We start from the raw sequence: 23,873 nt of genomic DNA, 5'->3' as shown, positions 1-23,873 counted from the left end.
GCAGGTATGAATGGCAGAATAGATCTCACCTCTGCTCAAAGCAAAATCTGGAGGAATAGATTTGGAATAGGTGGCACGGTGGCTGAGTGGTTAGCACTGCTGCCTCACAGCACCAGGGACCCAGGTTCTATTCCAGCCTCTGTCTGGAATTTGCACATTCTCCCCATGTTTGCGTGGGTTTCCTCTGGGTGCTCCGGTTTCCTCACACAATCCAAAGATGTAAATTCTATTTGGATGCATCACAGCATGGTATGGCAAATGCTCTTCCCAAGACCACAACAAACTACAGAGAGTCATGAACACAGCCCTGTGCATCACACAAACCAGCCTTCCATCCATTGACTCCAACTCTACTTCCCACTGCTTCAGGAAAACAGCCAACATAATCAAAGACCCCTCCCACCGTGGTTATACTCTCTTCCACCCTCTTCTGTCAGGTAGAAGATGTAAATTGGACAAATAGATTCAAGAACAGTTTCTTCCCTGCTGTTATCATGCTGAACAAGTCTCAAATGTTAATTCTGATCTCTCTATCTGCACCTTCGATGCAGCTGTAATGCTACTCTGCACTTTGTTCTGTTATCCTGATGCATTTTGTATGGCATGATCTGCCTGTATACAAAATATACAAAATACAAATGTCAGCATGCAAAACAACACTTATCACTGTTAATGATTCTTGAGAAGATTTATAGCTCAGGTTGATGATAAGTATGTAAGTTAGCTCGCTGAGCTTAAAGGTTTGATTTCAAATGTTTTGGCACCTTACTACATAACATCATCAGTGAGAGTCTCTGGTGAAGTGCTGGTGCTATGTCCCACCTCTCTATTTAGAGGTCTTGGTTTGTTAAGGTTGATGATGTCATTTCCCAATTTATATCAAGGGGAGCTAGATAGGATCTAGATTGATGTGTTTATTGACATACCACCAGCGCTTCACCGGAGACACTCACTGATGATGTTACCTAGACTGGTGACGAAACGTCTGAAAACAAACCTTCAAGCATAGCAAGCTAACTTATGAACTTATTACTATATCTCAGTGTATGTGACAATAATAAATCAATCAATCAAAATGAATTCATATTGGAAGCACCACTGTGGAAAGTAACAACATTGGAATAGATGTGACAGAGACAGAGAAACTGTAAGAGTGGGGAAACTATAGAATGGAGTTCTTACGAGAAGCAGGATGTAAAGGGTTGTTGTCAAGGTAGTTGTGGGAATTGGTCAATTTATAATGAACAGTTTATCCCTGAAAATGGAAACACACAAGTCAAAGAAAGGAAAGTGAGAGTCAGAAATGGAAAAGTAAAGGTGAAAGATGGGTGGAAGTTGGAAGGAAAATTGATTAATGTTTTCAGTTCTGGATAAGGGCAGGAAGTGGCACCTTTATTGTCACTGATGTGCCAGGGAAACATTTGTGAAAGGGAACCTGAATAGGACTGGATCAAAGATGACTCCACAAACTCATAAAAATACAGGCATAAGTAGACTCCATGCAGCACCTATGACTACACCATTTACTTGGAGAAAGTGAGACAAGATAAGGGAGAAGGTGTTAATAAGATAACATGGTCAGCCAGGCAGAGGAAGATTGTTGGGAATCGGGAGTACTCAGACCTGTGTTTAAAAAAAAAAGGAGAGCTCTTAGACCATGCTGGTGAGGAATGGATGTGTAAAGGGATTGGGCTGTGCCAGGGAGGAGCAGGCCAATAGATCCAGGAAACTGAAAATTATTGGAATAGCCACAGGTTATCAGAAGAATAGCAGATGGGAGGTGACAAGATTCTAGACAAGGGGAGAAATAAATAGAGTCAAGTGGAAAGAAACAAGGTCAGAGGGGTCAAGAAAAGATTAAATAATGAGTCAGCTAGTACAACCCTGTCTTTGGAAGAAGGTGGAAACAGGCTACATGCAGTTGGGAAATCATAAAGTAGGATGTTAATGGGAGGACGATCTTCAGAGGAAGTAAGGTCATCGTTAGAGGAATTTGTTGGGAAAGAGTTAACATCTGTGTAGCTGGAAAGATTGAGACTTGAAACATGAGGGAGCAAAACTGTCAACCTTAATATTGTGTGAGAGCTAAGTCAAACGAACTAGATTAGCCCTTCCTTCAGCTTTCCACAGATTAATTTCTGTGACAAGCACACAGCTGAGCACTGTTGCATTTGCTCCTGCACCTCACTTCTGTCAGTAAAATGTGGTCAGATCAGACATGAGCAGGAATCCTTGCCCAGCTCACCCAAAGTGATCCAGATTGAAGATTAATGTTGATGAAAATATTGACATAATTATTAAATTCAACAATGATTCGCCTTCAGGATTAAGAATGTCATGCTGAAGTCAAATGAACTGCAATAATATTGTACCTGTAGATGATATACATAAGCAAATAACAAAGTTGATGTGATTCTAATTCTCTGGGGCAATAACTGCCTGAGAACATCAAGTCTTCCTTTGTAGCTGATAGTACACCACTGAGACTCTGCTGATGCTGCTGTCTAAGGAGGCTGTGATATCAAATTTTCAGCCTCCTGGTTTGTGAAGTGGCAGTTCTTCACAGTTTGATGGGTACTTGATGGTTTGCAAGATAAATGTAGAATTGGGTGGCAGATTAATTTACTGGAGATTGTTGTGTAACGGTGTTTCTGATGGGACTGGCTGACAGATGAATGTGCTTACGTTGACTGATGGCCTCTCTGGGAGACATTCATGAGAATAAAATGGGCAGATGAGGAGTCCACTAACTGTCTAACTCCACGAAACCCTGCCAGGTTTACCCAGTAATGAGAATCTAGAACAAAAATAAGTATAAAACCAATCTTTTTTACTGTCTAGATCAATGAGGTACTGGTAATATGTAAAATCTTACCATTTCTTGTCATATATGCCAAAGAAAAAGGTTTAATGATGCTATGGAGTCCATTTGTCTTATTAAAGAAACATACCTTCTTCAGTATTTACATATACATATGCTGGTGGTTATGTTGTCATATTTCACTCTGTCATATAACATTTGTTATTCAGGTTAGCAGTCTTCAATACTTTGAGTACCAAAATTCCTTTCCCGCTTTTCAATTCACAATCACCACAATAACTATGTAAATATAATTAGAAGAGATTGAACAACTTTTTAAAGAGGCAGTTTTCACAGAAGTGTTTGGGATGTAAGATGTGGAATGGGTTGATGGGGATTACAGGTTGAGAAATTTTCCTCTAATACATAATGTTGATGATTTTTGAAAAATATATATTTTGCCAGATGTATTGGACAGGACAACTCTGAAATGCCCCCCAGGTCAATTTTATCACAAATTCAACATGAGCAAGATATCCAATAATGCATTTCATCAAGATTTTGTCATCACAGATATGATAATTTTACATCTGTGAGGTGGAAACTCAGAAGTTGTGAGCTATCTCTGTAAAGTAGCTTACTTAACAGTAACATTGACAGAGACCTTAAAGTCCCAGAGGGACTCTTCATCCTTTCAGTGGAATGTCAAAGAAGCACTAATACTTTGATGACATCTTTTCAAATCCTCAGAAGCATCTCAAACTACACTGTTAATCATTTTAAACTGATGTTTTATGCACAATAAAACCACTTCAACAGTAATAGTCTGATTAGCCAATTAAAGAATTTTTACATGGAAGTGCTTGAACCAAACAGAGTTCCTACCTTTTCTGTAACTTCAAGAATATTAAGCATCGACCAGTACAGTACAGAAACAGGCCCATCACTCACCGTATCTGTGCTGATCTTGATGCTATTCTAAACTAATCCCAGCTGCCTGCATAAGATCTGTATCCCTCAGTTTCTTGTCTGTTCATGTGTATATCTAAATGCCTCTTAAAATTGGTTATCGTATCTGCTTCTCCCACCTCCACTGGCAGCGTGTTCCAGCTACCTACCTGTAAGAAACTTTACTTGTGCATCACCTATACAATTTCCCCCTCTCACCTTAAACCTATGCCCCCTCGTATTTGATATTTACATCCTGGAAAAAAACTCCAACTACCCACCCTATCAATGCTTCCCATGGCGCCCATCTGCTTCTGAAGCTCTAGTGAAAACAATCCAAGTTTGTCCAACCTCTCCTTATAGCTAATACACTCCAATCTGGGCATCAACCTGATAGAATTCTCCTGCATCCTCTCTCATGCCTCCAAATCCTTCCTACAGTGTGGTGACCAAATGTGCCTAACTGAAGTCTTATATAGCTACAACGTGACTTGCCAACCTTTGTACACAATGCCCTGACCGATGAAGGTAAGTGTACCATTTGCCTTCTTTGCCACCTTATGTACTGCCACTCTCAGGAAGCTATCAGGGACTTTCACTCCAAGGTCTCTCTGTATATCAATGTTCTTAAGGGTCCTGTCACTTAGTGAATACTTTCCCCTTGCATTTGACCTCTCAAAATACATTACCTTACACTTGTCCGGATTAAACTCTACTTGTCATTTCTTCACTCAACTTTCCAACTGATCCAAATCCTGCTGTATCCTGTAATACTGGAAGTCTTCAATATATTCCTGAACAGAGGAATGAAATGTCTTCTGAAGAACCAGCATTCCCAACAATATGTGACTTAAAATGGAACTACATTTGCCATGACCAGCCTTGTAAAATGCCCATGTGTGAGAAAGTAACACTAGGACATGACAATTTTATTGCAAGATTGAATCTAAATATACTAAATAAATGTATCCCTCTTTATGTTAATGTAGATGGACTGATCGATTGCATGGATCCAGACTGCTGCCTTCAGTCCAACTGTCAGTCTAACCCACTTTGTCATGGTTCACATGACCCTCTTGACATCATTCAGCAGAACCAATGGGAACTCTCGACTCAAGTTGTGAGGTCATTTTACGATCGCATTAAGCTCCTAGTGGGCAAAGATAGAACTCATATAATACCAGGGGAAAATCCTTTCAATGGCAGGTAAGGAATGCTCTCTTTTCTTAAGATAAGGAGATAAATGTGAAAGCAAAAGTATGCATGAAGTTCACTTTTAAACCAAATTTAATTTTTGGTTAACCTTAAAAAATTGAAAATAGGTTTGTTTGTTTCTGGTGGTTAAGCAGAGATTTTTCAGCGCAATTACAGATCGTCAACTCTGAATTTGTCAGTTTGTAAGCTTCCTTACAAAATATGCCAAGTTCACTGTTTGATTCAGTCCGACTACAAGTATCTGTCTCCGTCACCCTTGCAAGTTTGCAGATACCTTAGCTTCTGTATTATGAAGACTGTGGCTCCCTGGACATCCTGCAGAATTTATGCAAATTTTCAGGAGGTTTCCTCCTCAGCAGCCAGGATGACTGACAGTCATCTGTGTAAATCTGCTGATCTTGAAGGAAACTGCCACAAACAATGCTGTGTAGGTACTTTGCTTGGGGATTCAGCTCTTCTTACCTATTTTGATCTGTTTGGGTTCCTGAGTTATGGGAAAGCTAACTGATGTGAGTCAAAAGTTTTATCTAAGTAGAATCATGCAGCCGACTGAAATGCTTCCATTGACTGGTCTGCCCAGGAGCAGACTGGTCACTCTCAGGCATTGAAAATGTGAGTGAATCATAGAATCCCTAAATACTGCTTTTTTGCATTCATAACTCAGATTTCACTTCATAATCTGAGTTCAGTTCCTTTCTCTGTCATGTTTTTTGTAGAATCATAGAATCCCTACAGTACAGAAGCAAGCCATTTGGCTTATCAATTCCAAAGTGAGCCTCCGAAGGACAACATGCTATCCAATCCCTGTAACCCTGCAATCCCAGGGCTAATCCACCTAGCCTGCACATTCCAGGGCACTCTGGGTAATTTAGCATGGCCAATCCACCTAACTTGCATATAGAAGGATACTGGAGCACCCGGAGGAAACCCACACAGACATGGGGAGAATGTACAAATTTCACACAGACAGTTGCCCAAGGGTGGAATTGAACCTGAGTCCCTTTCACTGTGGAGCAGCAGTGCTAACCACTGAGCCACAGTGCCATCCCTATCCATGGATAGTGGATAGATTGAGTTTGAAAGGGTGAAGAACTTTCCTTTCCACAACCATGTTTTCTTGAGAGTTAAAATGAATCCCCCATCACCTCCATTTTAATTGCTGTGATAGCTATGGGTGATTCTACATTTGGAGTAATCATCACAGTGGGCTATGAAATGAAGCTTTCTTCTTCAAGGTGTTGGTCCCCATGTATGACATAGCAGGAGAGGGAAGAGAGGTGGGCGAAAATTGGGCACCATGTGTACTGCACCGCGAACTTGTCTCAAAGTTATTTTATCCACGGGAGAGCCATTGAGTGGCCCTCTCATCCATGAGCCATTTGAAGGTTTTAAGTGGCTAAATAATGACAACTTAACGACCTGTCAGGCAATATCAGGGTATTACTTGGAGTGAGGGAGGCCAGAGTCAATTATCCAGCCTGGCCTGGAAATCCCAATGAAAGCTTCTCCCCAACCAATTAGCTTGGGACCCTGGGTTATTAGTCCAGAGATATATTCCTGAATCCTATTTCAACAAACTAATTGAATACCAAATAAATGTGGTGGTTTTGCTGTAAGGCTACCAGAACTGGGTAAAAGGAAGGTAAAGACACTATAGTCCTACTATACCACAGCTGTCTCATTTGACAGAGATGACTGGTGGTAGTTTAATTGAGTATCCACTGTGCCTCTTGTGAGAGGAAAGGGTGAGAAGAAGAGTCTATGGTGACCTCCGCCAGTCCAGTAATTGAACCCGTGCTGTTGAATGATCACTGTGATAAAGGTTGACATTTCTGTCTAATGTTACCATAGTATTTTCTTTCAAATAGTGACAACGTGTAAGAAGTTCTTATACAAAGCTCGATTTGTAAAAAGGCTTATGCAATTTATTACAGATTATGTTACAACCAGGTACCTGAGGCGATTGCCAAACCATTTAATTCAAGTCCAAAACATCTTGTACAATTTACGTTATTGGGCATTTGATTTACACCTTTTTGGCAGGAATTTTAACATTGACTTAAATTGTTTTTGTTTCAGTTATTTTGTGAAAGCTGTTTCTTAGCCTTCTTGGTTCAAATGAGGAATCTGTCTGATGTTTTGGTGAGAGATAATCAGACCAGATAGCGTCTGTGAATCTTGATAAACCTCATAGAAATTGCACGTCAGTTTTTTGCAGTAGATGCAATTATTTGCTATTTTCTGCTTACTTGAGAAGATGATTGAGCTTAATAACAACAACAAAATGTGCTTTGTGTCACTGTAATAAACATTCATTCTTTTACCATTTAATAAATTTGAGTGTCAGTTAAATCTTCAGTCACTACTGAGTATTATGATATTCTCTTGTTTTCAAAAATCAACAAAGATCAGATGAATCTATGTAGAAACCATTAAATTGAAATAAGCTTGAGCATAAAATCATAGAATTGTTACAGCTCAGAAGGAGGCCCGCCAACTCATCAAGCTTGTATTTTCAAAATTTGTTTATGCAGATGGTGTCACTACCAGACTAGCATTTCTGTTGTATCCCTTATTTCCTGAAGGCGAGTTAAGAATCAACTACATTGTAATAGGTCTGGAGTCACATGCAGGCCAGACAAGGTTTCAATGGCAGATTTTCTTTCTTAAAGTGCATTAATAAATCAGATATTTTTAATACAATTGATGCATAGTCATTATTAGACTAATTTTTTGTTCCACTTTTTTTTAATAGAATGCAAATTTCACTTCCTGTCATGATGGGTTTCAAACTCATGTCTTCAGACGATTAGCTTGAGATTCTGGATTACTAATCCAGTGACATAACTGCCACAGCTACGCTGTCACCTCTTAAACCATTTCCCTGTTCTTTCCTAGTAACACGGCAAATTTGTTATCTTCAAATACTTATCTAATTCCCTTTTGAAAGCCGCAGTTGAATCTCCCTCCACCACTGTCTTATGCCGTACATTGCTCATCCTTTTGCCAATCTACATTTTCTGGTCCTCAACTGTCAAATGTAAAGTTACTCCCAATCACCCACTTCATCAGCCTTCTCTTTGTCCTCTTCAAACCTATCAATGTCCTCCTTACAGTTCACAATACTTCCAAATTTTGTGTCATATGTAATTATTTTAATTATACCTGTACATTATATGATGTATATGTCATTCATATACATCAAGAAAAGCAATTGTCTTCATACTATTTGCAGGAATACCTTTCCCCAGTCCACAAATCAATCATTTAACATGACTCTCTGTTTCAACTGAATTGTCATTCCTTTTCTTCCATGGATTTCAATGATGCTGACAGCTAACTGAGCAAACTAATTACCCAATACTTATATGCCTTTAAAGACTTTTGGACTAATGTGAATTTCATTCTCTTCTCACACTCTCTCTTTCTGATTCTCTTATTTTCGCTGTTCCTTTTAACATTCTATAATCAACCTGGTTCCAATTTATATCATCAACCTGATGCCTACCATGTTTATCTTGTCATTTTGCTGTACAGCCAGACTGGCTTGATTGTCCTATGGGATCCTTTGGGAATATAGCCTGGCTCTACCCAAACTATTTCCTCTTTATCACAGCTCATCATTCCAAAATGGTTTTGCCTTGTATTTCATTTCAGTTTAACTGGGGCAGATGCATTCTTCATCCTCTAAATTTGGAATTTCTTCAGTTATGTTTTTCTACTCTTTTTTTGTTCTTTACCAAGGTTAATTCATACCTTGTAACACAATTTACATTGTCCCCCACATGTTGCTGTACTCCCAACTGACCCACTTAAACCTTTGTCTTTCCCTGGAATGAGATCCAGAAATGGCTTATTCCTTGTTGGCCTGGAAAGGTATTGATCAGTGTAAATCTGCTGAACATACTTCAGCAACTCTGCTTTCTTTCTGTCCTTTACTGCATTGCCACCCCAGTTTATATTAGGATGATTAAAACTCTATAATCATGACTGTACAGATCCTGCAACTCTCTATGATTTCCCTATAAATTTGCGCCACTACACCTTTCCCATTTGTTGCTGACCTTCAGGGCACAGCCGGTAGTATAATGACACTTCTATTAATTCTTAATTCTAACCAGATAAATTCTGCCATCAGCGTTTGCAACCTATTTCCCTCTTCAATGCAGTAATATTCTCCTAAGTCAAGACTGCCACACTTGCAATCTTTTCTGAAAATCATGTAACCACAGATATTTAGCATCCAGAATCTTTCCTTTTAGAGTTGGATCCCCCTTATTAACACAAAATTCTTTTAACACGTAACTATTTGTGCCTGCAGCTCTCCAAAATGCACCATAAACCTGAATTAGATTTGAATATATTTCCTTTTAGCTTGATCTCAACTGATTCCTTACCATTTCTTGCACTAGTGCTAAATTCCTTTCCAAATCCTTTGTGCATCCTGTTTATCTTGCATAATGGTAGATCTTGGCTCCCATCCCTATGTTACTTTACATTCTTCCCAACAGTACTAACAAAGGACTTTGGATCCAACCCGGTTGAGGCGTAAACCATCTATACATGTTCTACTTCTGATGGAACTGATCCCAAAGTCCCAAATATTGAAAGCCTTTCCCCCTGTACTATCAGAGGGAATCTGCTCTATTCTTCTATTTCTACAATCAATACAGTTAAATGCTGTATGTTCTAAATCCTGAGCTTTCGACTTTGATAAGTAAAAATATATAGTATGCATAAGGCAAAGGATCACATACAAAAATAGCTGTATTGCTGAATCTAAAAATACCTAATGAAAAATAGACCATCTTACCTTAATTGCATACTTTGTGGTTACTGAAGATTGGAAGATTGGAATTAAAATTTCAGTCATGACTGATTGTAGATATTTCAGTGGAAAATGTAAAAATTCACCAACCACGAGCAACATTACCTTGTTAATTACAGAGAGTGATTACTTCTGCTTCCAGCAGAATAAAATTAAAGGAAGTTCAACAATATTGTGTATTTCATAGTATTTTACAAAAAGAGTAGCTACTGTGTTTGGACTTCTTCCAGATATGCTCCAAATGTGCTTGCATAGTTCATATTACCCCAGCATTCTGTGTTGCACGTGATTCTTCCAAAAAATTCACAATTTATGTATCCAGTGATTGCATCGTCTGTTATTGAGCACACCTATCAGCTACCCACTTTTTTGACAAATTGGACAGCAGCTGCAGCTGTGGAAAGTGCTCCATTGTGGAATATTTCTCAGACCTCAAGTCTGGAATATGCATCTTTACTTTTCTCGAACCACATAGGAAACAGTATTATTCAGCTAAAATGTGAAAATGTTGGCAACTGGACATAACTGTGCTAATTGCGCAGCTTGTTAATGTCATGACTGGTAATGACCATCGATGTAAGTTCTTTCCTTGTAGAGCAGAGGAGCGGTGAAGAAACTGTATCACTTTGTTGCTTGTGAGAGAAATTCAAGTTGCTACATGTATCAGAATGTTTATAGAATTAGTGTCCTTCAGGAAAAGACATTAGCCATCCTTACCTAGCCCACAAAAGACCCCAGATCCACACTGATTAACTTTGAATTGCCTTCTGAAATAGCTTAGCAAGTCAATTAATTCAATGGCAGTTGGGGCTGGGACCAGATGCTGGCCTTACCACATCCCACAAATGAATGAATAAAAAAGGACCAGGGATGGTGTGCTGCAGGGTAAATACTAATGGTTTGTGTTGTTTTGTTAACTTGAGTGAAAATAAATGTGGTTTTTCAAGATAAAATTGGTTCCAAATTGAAGTGCAAAACATTGAAAGAGATATTTTCAAATGTCTCAGTAACCTATTGCCTAAATTAGGTCGGTCTTATTATGATCAAGCAGTCTGTCTTGTTTATTAGTGGTACCTACAAAAATCACCTATGACTTGAAGCCATTTGACCCCAGATAGTCATGAACACCAATGTTTTTGCTGACAGTTTATACAGTGCAATATTTACCAATGGTAAATGGCTGCAGATCTGTGTCTACTGAATTAACACGTTGCAATATTTATGTGTGTTTGCATTTGGGATGAGAGATTTCTATAACAAACACACATCATAGCTTTCTACTGCTCAAAGTATTCAATCCTCAAGTGTGTTACCAAACCAGCCTTTTATGTGATGTATCATTACTAAATTAAAAGAAAATATTCAACCTAGAACTAGCCTTTTGTTTAATCACAGCTTAGCTTCACTAATCAGAGGACAAGTCTTTACAAAGGATGGAACACCATTGGTTGGAGTTAACGTATCGTTTGTCAAATATCCTCAGTATGGGTACACGATTACTCGTCAGGATGGCACGTAAGTTGATAATTAGACTTTCTCTTTGGCAGGGCCCTTTCTTCATTGTTTCTAAATACCTACATTTTTAATTGATTTTTTTTATTTTATTAATTCATAGTTTCTTCAATGTTTCTCCTCACCTGAGGGAGATGACTGGTCCAGAATGTAGGCACAGGATAAGAGATGACTGTACAGAGACTCACCCAATAATCATCTTTCATATTTTGATATGGACAGTAACAATGACTGGACTTCTCTTCCATCAGGCTATTATAGACTATCCAAATCAAGTTTCCATCCCATCACCCTCGCATATCTCTTTCCAGCTCAGCTCATTACCTGCAAAAGTTGAAATTCAGGCTCACATTTTCCTTTTCTACTGCAGGAACATCAAGATCCATTTCAGCCAACTCCCACTTCCTTTCTCCCAATTTCAGGCCCTCATTCCATTTCTTTCTAGACTCATGCAGACCTTCCTTGATTCTGCTTAGATCATTTTCAGCACCACTTGTGCCAATAGCACCACTTTCCACCTCTCACTTCAAGGTGAGAGGTGGAAAGTGTAAGGGGGATACACGCAGCAAGTACTTCACACAGAGGGTGGTGGGCGTTTGGCACACGTTGACAACAGAGATGGTAGAGACAGGCACAGTAGATTCATTTAAGATGCGTTTGGACAGATACATGAGTAGGTGGGGAGCAGAGAGACACAGATGCTTAGGAATTGACCGACAAGTTTAGACAGTACATTTGGAATGGCTCAGGCTTGGAGGGCCAAAGAGCCTGTTCCTGGGCTGTAAATTTTCTTTGTTCTTTGTTCTTTAATATTCAGTCCTAATTGTTGGTCTGGAAAAGCACAGCCAGTCAGGCAGCATCCAAGGAGGAGGAGGGCTTATGCCCAAAACGTTGATTCTCCTGTCTGTATTTGCACCCTTCTCTAGCATTGTTTCGCAGGAATTGCACTCCTATCTTTCACAGCATTACTTCAGTCTGTGGTGTCCCATTGTATGAATGGCCGACTCCTCTACAATCATGATTCCATTTTTACCTGTGGTGACCCCAGAATAAAATTACTGGAAGTACTACTTGTCCAGCCATTTCTAAATGTGTAGCCACCAATGGACTTCCCTGAATCACAGAACCCTCTAACCCCAGTATTCTCCCTACATTCATTCCACATATATTTTGTGCATTGTCCTCGCTGATATGTCTCCAACCACTCTTGAATTTTAGTCCAATAGTGCAGCAATACATATTTTTCTGAGAGTTTAATTTAATGTATTTGGAATCTATAAAGTGCAGATTATTGCTTTAACTGCCCTATGCACATTGTTTTAGATTTCATCCTTGCCATACTATCAGACATTCCATACCTATCTGACTGATATTTGGTAATTTTGACTTTTATTTGATGGTGAAAAAAAAATCTTCTGCACCTGACAGTGTGCAATATTGTGACCAATTTATTACTGTTAAAGGGAAATAACTTGAAATCCATTGCAATTCAAGTACCACTGAAAATGCGAGAAACGTACAATTATGTTGGTTTTCTCTGACTTGATTTGGGAGTTTGGAAGTAGCTACCAATCATTCCGAACAGCAATTAACTTCAAGTTGACCTCGTAGCTTTTTACAGCAATCAGGCTTTGTCACCTTGAAGGGACATATCAGATTACACACAATTTCACCTCAGCAGTAGAATTATACATTCTACAATACAGTACCTTGTGTGACACTTCTACTCTTATGAAGCAATGCGTCAGCTGACTTATGAACAATGCCATGGGATGCACTCTGATCGAGTGCACTGCGAATTACTGTGGAAAAAATATGCCTTTTAATAATTAATTTGGGATGTAGAGAAAATTAATTTTTCTCTAATACTAGGGATATAGCAAAAATTAATTTTTCTCTTATTAACAACACAAGTTCCTGCCTATTCCACTGCTCTGATTTTAATAATTCTATTTATACGGTCAAACAATAAATTGAGAATTTTGCATTGGAAAATGCTTTTGACGGTCATCATTATATTGCCTGAGGTCATAAAATATCAATGATAGCGTGATTCAGTTTCAGGTTGACTTCTGTTTTAATTGTGGCTATTTTATTTTCCCCTTAGGTTTGATTTGATTGCAAATGGTGGTGCATCACTTACATTGCACTTTGAGCGTGCTCCATTCCTAAGCCAAGAGCGCACGGTCTGGCTTCCATGGAACACATTCTATGCTATGAATACTCTTGTGATGAAGACTGAAGAAAACACTATTCCAAGCTGTGATCTGAGTGGGTTTGTGCGACCTGAACCAATTCTTGTCTCTTCACCACTTTCAACTTTCTTTAGTTCTTCTCCTGAGCAGAACCCCATTATTCCTGAGACCCAAGTAAGTGCACTGCAAAGATTGTGGAAAACAAATCAAATGGGGTGGATTTGGGGAATCAGATGTGTGAGGAATAACCTCACTTCACAGCCAGGTGTCTTGTAGTAGCAGTTAAATTCTCAGTCGGGGAGGGAGGCGCTGATTTGTTTTGCTGATGAAGGGCTTTTGCCCGAAACATTGATTTTCTTGCTCCTCGAATGCTGTCTGACCTGCTGTGCTTTTCCAACACCGCTCTAATCTAGATCCCCCTGTAGCCAGAACCAAAAAAATTCTGTCTAACTTCCAGCCTCTTTGAAGCCCTCTAAGTGATTTCCTCATCTCCCCATGCCTTCCTGCCCCAAACCTTATCTGCAAGATCTGACCTGCCTGCTGGCTCAGTACAGGGGCTAGCCATTTCCAACTCTTCCCTTCTAGCAAGCAGTAGCACAGTGCCTGTCTGGTACTAATAATGCACTGCCATCATTTAAATAGGATCCAAAATCAAACATCTCAAGTCTGAGATAAGTAAGAAATGCAATATGGAATTTTTGCCATACTGATTTTATGCCCATTGTGAACATGAGTCAGATTCCTCCCTCTGGATAATTTGTATTTGGACTGTGAAATTGTAACATTTAACCATTTGGTTTGAGATAATTGAGACCTGATTAAGAGATCCTTTTCATGTCTGTAAAACAACAGCTGAAACACTACATAACACAAGAAAATGGGAACATAAAATGAATGGTAGCAAGTCATCTGGCTATTGCATTCTTGTTTAACTATTATTTGCATTGAAGTCAAGTAGTAAAAGGATGCAGTTTTCATAACATCATATATTTGAATATTTTCATCAAATTAAATATCTTTCTATTGCAAATCTGCATGATTTCCTTTTAGTTTTGATTCTCCCAATTTTGCAACTTCCTTTCTCTTATGCAGATGGGTGACTTACACCCAGCTTTCTCGCGTAACTGTGTCATATTTGATTTCAAAGAGGATTGTGTGAATGGCACCTAATTGTATTCTTTTTCTATTTGTGTGGAAGGGCCTGATTATCTCTTCCTTTCAGGAATGTAAGGTTGATAGTTCCGATCAACAAATTAGCTATGCAGAAAATAATTGCTGTAATAATCATCTTAAAATAATGTCTATATAAGAGAATCTGGAGTCGGAGGGAGTGGAGATATCAGGAAAGTTGATGCTATAGGAGAGTATATATAAGTAATGTTGAAGCTAAAGATCAGCTTGGAAAGATAGGTTGTAACAACTGAGTACAAATCTACTTTGTATGCTTCAATTTCCTGGTTTGTATTGCCTTAGTATTATTGTACAGTTGTGGACCAGGTATTTAGGTAGAGTATCACTAATACTTACAGAGTTTTAGCAGCTGAATCAGTCCTTCTTTCTCAAAGTACAATCCCAAACAGTCCATTATTGCTTTGTAATCACCAACTACACCATTGCTCCCTGCCAATAACTCTCCACTCCAACCCTATAGTACAGCCCACTTCCACAGAGCAAAAAGAAAACCACTGGCAATAAGTGATGAGGATTAAAAACAATTACTTTTTTGAGAATTTGATTCATAGATGTCTAATAATAATTTATGCTGTTTAACCTTCTGAGGCAAGGCAAAGAGACTTTTGGAACACGTTATGTAAAAATAATAAACTCAAGTGATTAAACATAAATAATTAAGTTACCAGCTTGGAAACATCTGGGTTAAATACATGTTGAGTTAAACTATGACTAAGTGTGAGCAGGGAGTGAAGTTGACAAGAACTGAGTATGACAAGAAATAAGTGCTAACTTAGGAATTTGGTGCAGGTCAGAATTCCCTGCAGAAGGGGGAAGGAGGTGCTGCTTTTTACATATTTTTTTCAGTCTCCAATACTGGTGAGCATTGAAAGACATTAATTAGTTCAGCACATAGGTGATTAGTTGCTGAGTTTTAATATTCTATGCTGAAAATGTGGTGCTGGAAAAGTGCAACAGGTCAGGCAGCATCCAAGAAGTAGGAGAATCGACGTTTCGGACATGAGCCCTTCTTCGGGAATGAGGGCTGAAGAAGGGCTCATGCCCGAAACGTCGATTTTCCTGCTCCTTGGATGCTGCCTGACCTGTTGCGCTTTTCCAACAACACATTTTCAGCTCTGATCTCCAGCATCTGCAGTCCTCACTTTCTCCTTTTAATATTCTATTCCAAGCAAGTGGACCGGTAGTTTAAATGGTACTGAAGAGATCTAAATATTGCATTAACTTTAAATAAATAACTTACTTTAAATACAGATAATAGTTGAATTATATTTATAAATATGAAAACCAATTAGTTAAGTTAAACACAATAAAGATAACAGGGTAGACGATGTGTTGCAGCTGTAGCAGGTGGGAGCTTATGGACACAATTATGATCCACAAGAGCTGCATCTGCAGAGAGCATTTGCAAGTCAAGGAATTTTAATTCAGAGTTGACAGCAGTAGGATGCCTATGATCCATCAGGAACGGAAGAAAGTTTCCTGGATTCTTTGTTCCAGGAAGCAATAACATCTGTTAGCTTGAGTACTTCAGATTGGGTTTGTGGTCAGGGTCAGGAGAATGTGATTATGAAGAGAAAAGTATGGAGATCTGATTGAAAGTAATGGAGGAGCCTCCACCTGAGCAGATATCCAGTAGGTTTGTGGTTCTTGAAGCTTTTGTGAATGAGGGCAGCAACCACAGGGTGGATGAGCAAACTCACCATGGCACCATAGTGTAGGGAACCATTGTGGGCAGTAAAAGGTGATGTGATTCTTAGTAGGAGATTGGATGACCAGTGGGTTGGAGACTATCTTCTGTCATTGACTGGGCCAATCTCAATAGGTATGCTGCCAGCAAGTGCGAAAGTCAAAGATGTCTCCTGAGGGCTGGGGAAGAAATTGAAATGCAAGGAAAAATTCCAGTTGTTGTGATACACACAAGAAGCAACAGTATAGATAGGACTCAAAAAGGTTTCCTCTCTTCAGGCTCAACTCTCAATAGGCCTTTAATAATTATGACGTGAAAAAAATTGCCAATCAACAAAAGAGGTCCTATTGGGCAGTTGGCAACCTGGGTGTATTGCCAGCAGCAGTGGTCTTTGCCATAATACACCATGGACATTGTGGAGGCAAGTAACGATGATCTCAGACATAGAAACATCAAGTTTGATGCAGAAGTAGGCCATTTGGCCTTTCAAGCCTGCTGTGCCATTCAAGATGATCATAACTAATCATCTAACTCAGTACCATTTTCCAACTTTGATCCCATTAATCCTAAGGACCATATCTAATTCCTTAAAAACATTTAACATTTTGGCCTGAACTATTTCCTGCATTTACTCAGCCTACTCCTGTTTGAATTTTATGGGTTTCTATGAGACTCACACTCATTCTTCTAAACTCTAGTGAGCATAGTTCTAATTGATTCAATCTCTCTTCATACATCAGTAAGTCTGGTAAACATTTGTTGCATTCCCCCCATGGCCTAACTGTCCTTCCTCAGATACTGAGACCAAAACTGCACAGAAGACTCCAGACATCAATCTTCTGTATAATTGCGGCAAGCCATCCCTGCTCTGACACTCAAATCCTCCCATATTGAAAGCTGACATACCATTTGCCTTCTTCACCACGACTGAAAATGTTTGTTTAATTTCAGTGACTGAAAATATGTCATCATTCAGATAATAATCTGCCTTCCTGATTTTGCGACCAAAGTGGATAACCTTACATTTGTCCACATTATACTTCATTTCCTTGCTCACTCGACCTGTCGAACCACACCGAAGCATCTCTGCATCCTCTTCACAGAAAATTGGAGATATTACAACTAATTCCATCTCATTAATATATCATTAATATACATTGTGTACAGCTGGGGTCCAAGCACGGATCCCTGCAATACCCTGCCACTTAGAAAAAGATCTGTTCATTCCTATGCTTTATTTCACATCTGCCAAACTGATCTCCCTCCATGTCAGTACACTTCCTCTAATCCCCCGTGCTTTATTTTACACGCTAATCTCTGACGTGGGACCTTATTGAAAGCTTTTTGAAGGTCCAAATAAAGCACATCTACAGGGTCTCCCTTATCAACTCTCCTCATTACTTGCTCAAAATTTTCAATTAAATTCATAAAGCATGATTTCCCTTTTGTAAATCCATGTTGATTCTGTCTGATCCAGACAATGTTTTCCGAGTGCTTTGTCATTAAGTCTTTTACAATGGACTCAAGCATTTTTCTCATTGTCAGGACAGGTTTTGTTTTGTTCAATGGAGTCATTGCCCTCCAAACCATATGATACCTAGAATTTGTTGAATCTTGAAAGATGACCACAAATGGATCCTTTATTTCTTGGGCCATTTCCTTAAGTAATTTGGGATATAGATTACTGGGCTCTCTGGATTTATCTTTGTTGAATTTCATCAATTTCCCCAACACCACTTCCCTACTAAAAGTGATTTCTTTAAGATCCCCCCCTCTCAATAGATCATGCATTCACCAACATTTTTGGGACATTATTGCATCTTCCTTTGTAACAACAGATATATATTTACTCAGTTTGCCAATCTCTTTGCTCTCCCATTACAAGTTTCCCCATGTCTCAATGCAAGGGACCTACATTTATTTTTATCTCTTCATATTCCTGCAACAGCTTTTGCAATCAGTTTCTATGTTCCCACAATCTTAATCTTTGATGCAATTTTACCTCTCTTATTTATTCCCTTTCACCTTCTTTGCTTAAATCAAAACTGCTCCCATTCTTCAGGTTGGCTACTTTTTTTGGCCAATTTGTATGCCCCTGTTGTTGTGTGGACTTCCAATGATTTCTAGGAAAAGGGCGGGTGGCAATTTGGAAAAGACAGGAGGTGTTATGGTGGACACAAAGAGGAAAAATTATCGGAACATTTCCATAGAAGCCTCAGAAAGGAAGCCTGCGGGGTGAAGTGTGCATTCTGGATTACTGGTGCTGGAAGAGCACAGCAGTTCCGGCAGCATCCAAAGAGCAGCGAAATCGACGTTTCGGGTAAAAGCCCTTCATCAGGAATAAAGGCAGAGACCTTGAAGCATGGAGACATAAGCTAGAAGAGGGTGGCGGTGGGGAGAAAGTAGCATAGAGTACAATAGATGAGTGGGGGAGGGGTTGAAGGTGACAGGTAGGGGAGGAGAGGGTGGAGTGGATAGGTGGAATAGGAGATAGGCAGGTAGGACAAGTCCGGACATGTCATGGGGACAGTTTGCAGACCTCTCTTCTACCCATTAAATCTGTTATCTTTATATACAATGTTCCACACGAGAGATTTTGGAAGAATTGCCATTCAAAGTAAATGGACTGGCAATACAGATCATTCATGATTTGATCAAGTGGTGAAACAGGTTCCACATTCTACTTACCTGAATCATATTCTTGTATCTTATATAGTTGTATATGCCCATCAGTGATTATTGTTCATTCCCCTTATTATACTTATTATATGAAATAACCAAAAATCCCTATACTGTATACATTGTATTGTTAATGTACATTTTTGTCAAGAAAGTATTGTAACAACCTACTTGACCCTAGTTTCACATTTGAGAACATGAAAAATTTGCTCTTCTGTCATAAAATAAGATTAAAGAAATCTTCTCTCTTTAAATAGATTACAGTAGGGACTTTGACCTAAGCAGAGAATGCATAAAAATAATTTCTTTGATATTGTTTTGTAATGGATTGGGTTATTCCAATGTAGTTGCTGTTAGTAAACATGCAGTTATACTGCATTAGACAATGGATAATAATCAGTCATTAACAAAATTGCATTTTACAATTTTTAAAATTAGGTCCTCAGTATCTGCTTTACCATGTAGGTATTTTAACATATGTCTGTCTCATGTTCAGGTTCTACATGAAGCAGTTGAAATCCCGGGCTCCAATTTGAAGTTGTGCTACCTGAGCTCTCGTACCGCTGGCTACAAATCCCTTTTGAAAGTCACAATGACTCAATCCATTGTGCCAATCAATTTAATTAAAGTTCATCTGATGGTCGCTGTGGAAGGACATCTCTTCCAGAAATGGTTCCATGCATCTCCTAACCTGGCCTACACCTACATATGGGACAAAACTGACGCCTATAGCCAAAAGGTCTATGGTCTCTCAGAAGCTGTCGGTATGATTTAAAATTCTGCTTTTATGTTGGCAACTTCTATAATTTTGTTCACATTAATATACAATAAAATTGCTTGGTGTGGGTTACACAAAGTATAGCCATTGATCTGGATTGTGAAATTCAACACTGTCAGCCAGGTTGAAGTAACACATCACTGCATCTAACTGCTGTATTCACATCCCTGGCTTTGCTGTTACTTCATATTATTCATGGTGGGTAGACTAGTTTCTGTATGAAAATTTGCAAATGTAAATTGCTGTGGACTTAGTCATTGTGTTGTTGGACTGCACTTTGTGGCATAGGAGAGATTGCGGCTTTGTGTGAAAAGTAAGGACCTGGACAGCAGCTACAGTATAACTAAATATATCCTGTTGTGTAATAGGAAGAGTTTCAGACTATTAGGTTTCGGAATAATATGCCCACTGTACATATTATATACAAGATCGATGAGGGAATGCAAAAGTACCAGTAAATCTAGTGAAATTGTGATAACAAAGCATCTTTATTTTCTTTCTCAAACGGATAACACATTTTGTTTATTTCCAGTGGAGGAATTTGTCATTAATGAGATTATTGACAACATTTCTGGATGATTTAAATTGTTGACATTATTATGCTCAGAATTTTCCAAGCTGGTGGTGATGATTTTTGTAGGAATAGGCATGTGAAAGTTTAGATTGCAGCTGATTGAATAGGTCCCTGTTGTTCTGTCACCTCCAAGGGGAGCTGCAGAGTTTAATGAAGGAACTGCAGCATAGTTCCATAATGGGGGAATGGTTTGGAGGAAAACATCAAAGAGCCTTGGTAAGTTGCTGCAATGCATCTTGTAGATGGCCCACCCTCTGGAGATACCCAGCTTCACAGATGTTAGGTTTCAGACAATTTAATTCCTTCAACCAATATCAAGAAGTAACTTGAATCATTTGGTTCAGCAAAGGCTACTTGCCCTGATAACATTCCAGTAATAATACTGAAGCTTTGTGCTCCAGAACTTGCCACAACTCTAGCTAAGCAGTTCCAGAACAGCTACACCGCTGATATCTATGTAGTTTTTTTTTCTCTATTCATTCATGGGATAAGGCATCGCTGGCTAGGCAGTATTTATTGTCCATCCCTAATTGCCCAGAGGGCAGTTGAGAGTCAACAACCTTGCCATAGAGTCTGGAGTCACAGGTAGGCCAGACCTGGTAAGAATGGCTGTTTCCTTCCCTAAAGGACATTAGTGAACCAGGTGGGTTTTTACAACAATTGGCAATGGATTTATAGGTGTCATTAAATTCTTAATTCCAGATATTTATTGAATTCAAATTCCATCATCTGCCATGATGGGATTTGAATCCGGGTCCCCAAAACATTATCTGTATCTCTGGATTAACAGTCCAGCAATAATACCACTTAGCCATCAACTCCCCAATAATGTGAAAAATTGTTCAAGTCAATCCTGTGCAGAAAAAGTTGGGTAAATTTAACCCAACTAATGACCCTCATGGGTCTACTGTTGAACATCAGTAAAGCAATGGGAAGCATAATTAACAGTGCTATCAAGCAGCACTTGCTTAGCAATTACCTGCTCATTGGTGTTCCTTTGGGTTCCTCCAATGTCACCTGGCTTCTGACCTCATTACAACCTTGGTTCAAATATGGAAGAAAGAGCTGAATTCCAGAGATGAGAGTAGAGTGACAGTCCTTGACATCAAGGCTGCATTTGACTGAATGTGGCACAAAGATGCTTGGCAAAATGGGATTCACTGGGAATCAGGGGGCAACTCTCCACTGATTGCAATCACACCTGGCACAAAGAAAGATGGTTCTGGTTGCTGGAGTCAGTCATCTCAGCTCCAGGACATCTCTGCAGGAGTTCTCAAGCTAGTGCCCAACACCTAACCATCTTCAACCCGTTCATCAATGATTTTTCCTCCATCAGAAGTTAGGATGTTCATTGATGATTGCATAATGTTCAACACCATTCACAACTCCTCAGATACTGAAGCAGTCCATGTCAAATGTAACAAGACATGTACAATATCCAAGTTTGGGCTAATAAGTAGCAAGTAGCATTTGCATCTCACAAGTGCCAATCAATGATCATGACCAATCTAATAATTACTTCTTGACATCCAATAGCATTACTGTTTCTAAATCCCACTCCGTCAACAGCTTGAAAGTTACTATTGATCACAAATTGAACAGGAGAAAGTGAAGACTGCAGGTGCTGGAGCTCAGAGTTGAGACTGTGGCACGAGAAAAGTACAGCAGGTCAGGAGCAGGGGAACCAACATTTCAAGAACCAACATTTCGATTGTTTCGAAACAATCCTGATGAAGAGTTTATACTCAAAAGGTCGAATCTCCTGCTCCTTGGATGCTGACTGACTGGCTGTGCTTTTCCAGCATCATACACTCGACATAAATATAATGGCTCCAAAAGCAGGTTAAAGGCTCAGAATCCTGCAGTGGGTAACTCACCTCATAATTCCCAAAGCTAGTCCATTATCTTAAAGTCACAAGTCAGGAGTGTGATGGACTACTTACCACTTGCCTAGATAAGCACTGTTCCAGAATCACTGAAAAGGCTTGACACCATCCAGAACAAAGCAATTAATTTATTCACAGTATATGTAGAAATGTTCACTCCTTCCACCATCAATACTAAATAATGGTAGTGTGTAGAATCCACAAGATGCATTGCAGAAATTCACCAAGGCTCCTTCCACAGCACCCTCCAAAAACTGAATCTTTGCCATTTAGAAGGACAAGGGCAGCAGGTACATGGGAACACCATCATTGCAAGTTCTCCTCCAAGCCCCTCACTGTTCTGACTTGACAACATATCACTGCTCCTTCACTATCACTGGAATTTGCTCCCTAATGGCATTGTGGTTATACCTACACCAAATAGACTACAACAGTTAAAGAAAGCAGCTCACCACAACCTTCTTGAAGGCAACTAAAGATGGGCAATTATGCCACATACCGGCCTAGCCAGGAATGCCCCAATCACAAGAAAGAATTAAAAAGAATTCTGTTTTGCTGATGGAGGAAATGAGTTAGTTAACATACAGAAAGAAAAGAGTCGGGATAAAAAGGCATTTTCACATTGGCAGACTGTGACGAGTACAGTGCCACAGCAACCAGTGCCATGTCTCTACTATTTGTAATCTGTGCTAGTGATGTAGACAAAGAGACAGACTAATATTTGATGAAATCCAAAAATATGTGAAAATTCAAGCTGTGAGGAGGACACAAAAAAGCTGAAAAGACACATAGGTGGAATAAGTGAACGGAAAACAAAGTACAAGATAAGATATAGTGTTTGGAGAAATGTGATTTATTCAGTTTGATGCTAAGAATAGAAAAACTGGAACTTGCAAGTGTTGGTGTGCCAAAAGTCTTGAGTGTACTTGTACAAAGAACACACAATGTTGGCATGATGATGCGCTAAGTAATGAGGAGAGCAAATAACACATTGACTTTTAATGTAAGGAGATTGGGAAGTAAGAATACAAGTTTCTTGTTGTAAACGTACAGAGCTTTGGTGACACCAACTTGAAATACAGTTTGCAGTTTGATCTTCGTATTTAAGAAAGAATATACTTGTATTGGAGACATTACATGGTTGAGAAAATTAAGGCTCTCTTCTCTGGATTAGAGGATTGAGAAGTGATCTCATTGAAATGTTTGAGATTACAAAAGGACTTGACAGGGAATGTGTTGAGGCATTGTTTCTGCTGTCTGGGGAATCTGGAGCAAAGGGATATAGTGTCAGGATAAATCTGGGCTCAGATGAGGTGAAATGTATTCACATAAACGGTTGTGAATTCTTGCTATTCACTGCTCCAAAGGGTTGTTTATGTGACATAATTGAATATATTTAAAGCAGAGATAGACAAAGTTTTACCAAAAAAATCTCCAAGATGCGCTGCAGAAATTCACCAAAGATCTTCAGATAGCACCTTCCAAATCCATGACCGCTTCCATTTCGAAGCACAAGGGCAGCAGATATATGGGAACGCCACCACCTGCAAGTTCTGCTCTAAGTCACTCACCATATTTGT

General features: G+C 39.2%; 1 protein-coding gene across 2 annotated transcripts in view; it reads left to right on the top strand.

Annotated features, from left to right (window-relative positions):
• The window catches only part of tenm2a (teneurin transmembrane protein 2a), a 797,630-nt gene that overhangs the window by 703,174 nt on the left and 70,583 nt on the right, over nucleotides 1-23,873 (top strand). For both annotated transcript variants that reach the window (XM_060836884.1, XM_060836885.1), the window contains 4 exons: nucleotides 4,738-4,954; nucleotides 11,187-11,306; nucleotides 13,411-13,672; nucleotides 19,552-19,819. In XM_060836884.1, coding sequence (XP_060692867.1) covers nucleotides 4,738-4,954; nucleotides 11,187-11,306; nucleotides 13,411-13,672; nucleotides 19,552-19,819 — 867 coding nt within the window. The remainder of the gene's footprint in view (nucleotides 1-4,737; nucleotides 4,955-11,186; nucleotides 11,307-13,410; nucleotides 13,673-19,551; nucleotides 19,820-23,873) is intronic.

This window comes from Hemiscyllium ocellatum, chromosome 16, assembly GCF_020745735.1.
Source record: "Hemiscyllium ocellatum isolate sHemOce1 chromosome 16, sHemOce1.pat.X.cur, whole genome shotgun sequence".
Classification (NCBI taxonomy): domain Eukaryota; kingdom Metazoa; phylum Chordata; class Chondrichthyes; order Orectolobiformes; family Hemiscylliidae; genus Hemiscyllium; species Hemiscyllium ocellatum.
Note: the sequence above shows the minus strand (reverse complement) of the source record. Positions and strands in the feature narration are given on the sequence as shown.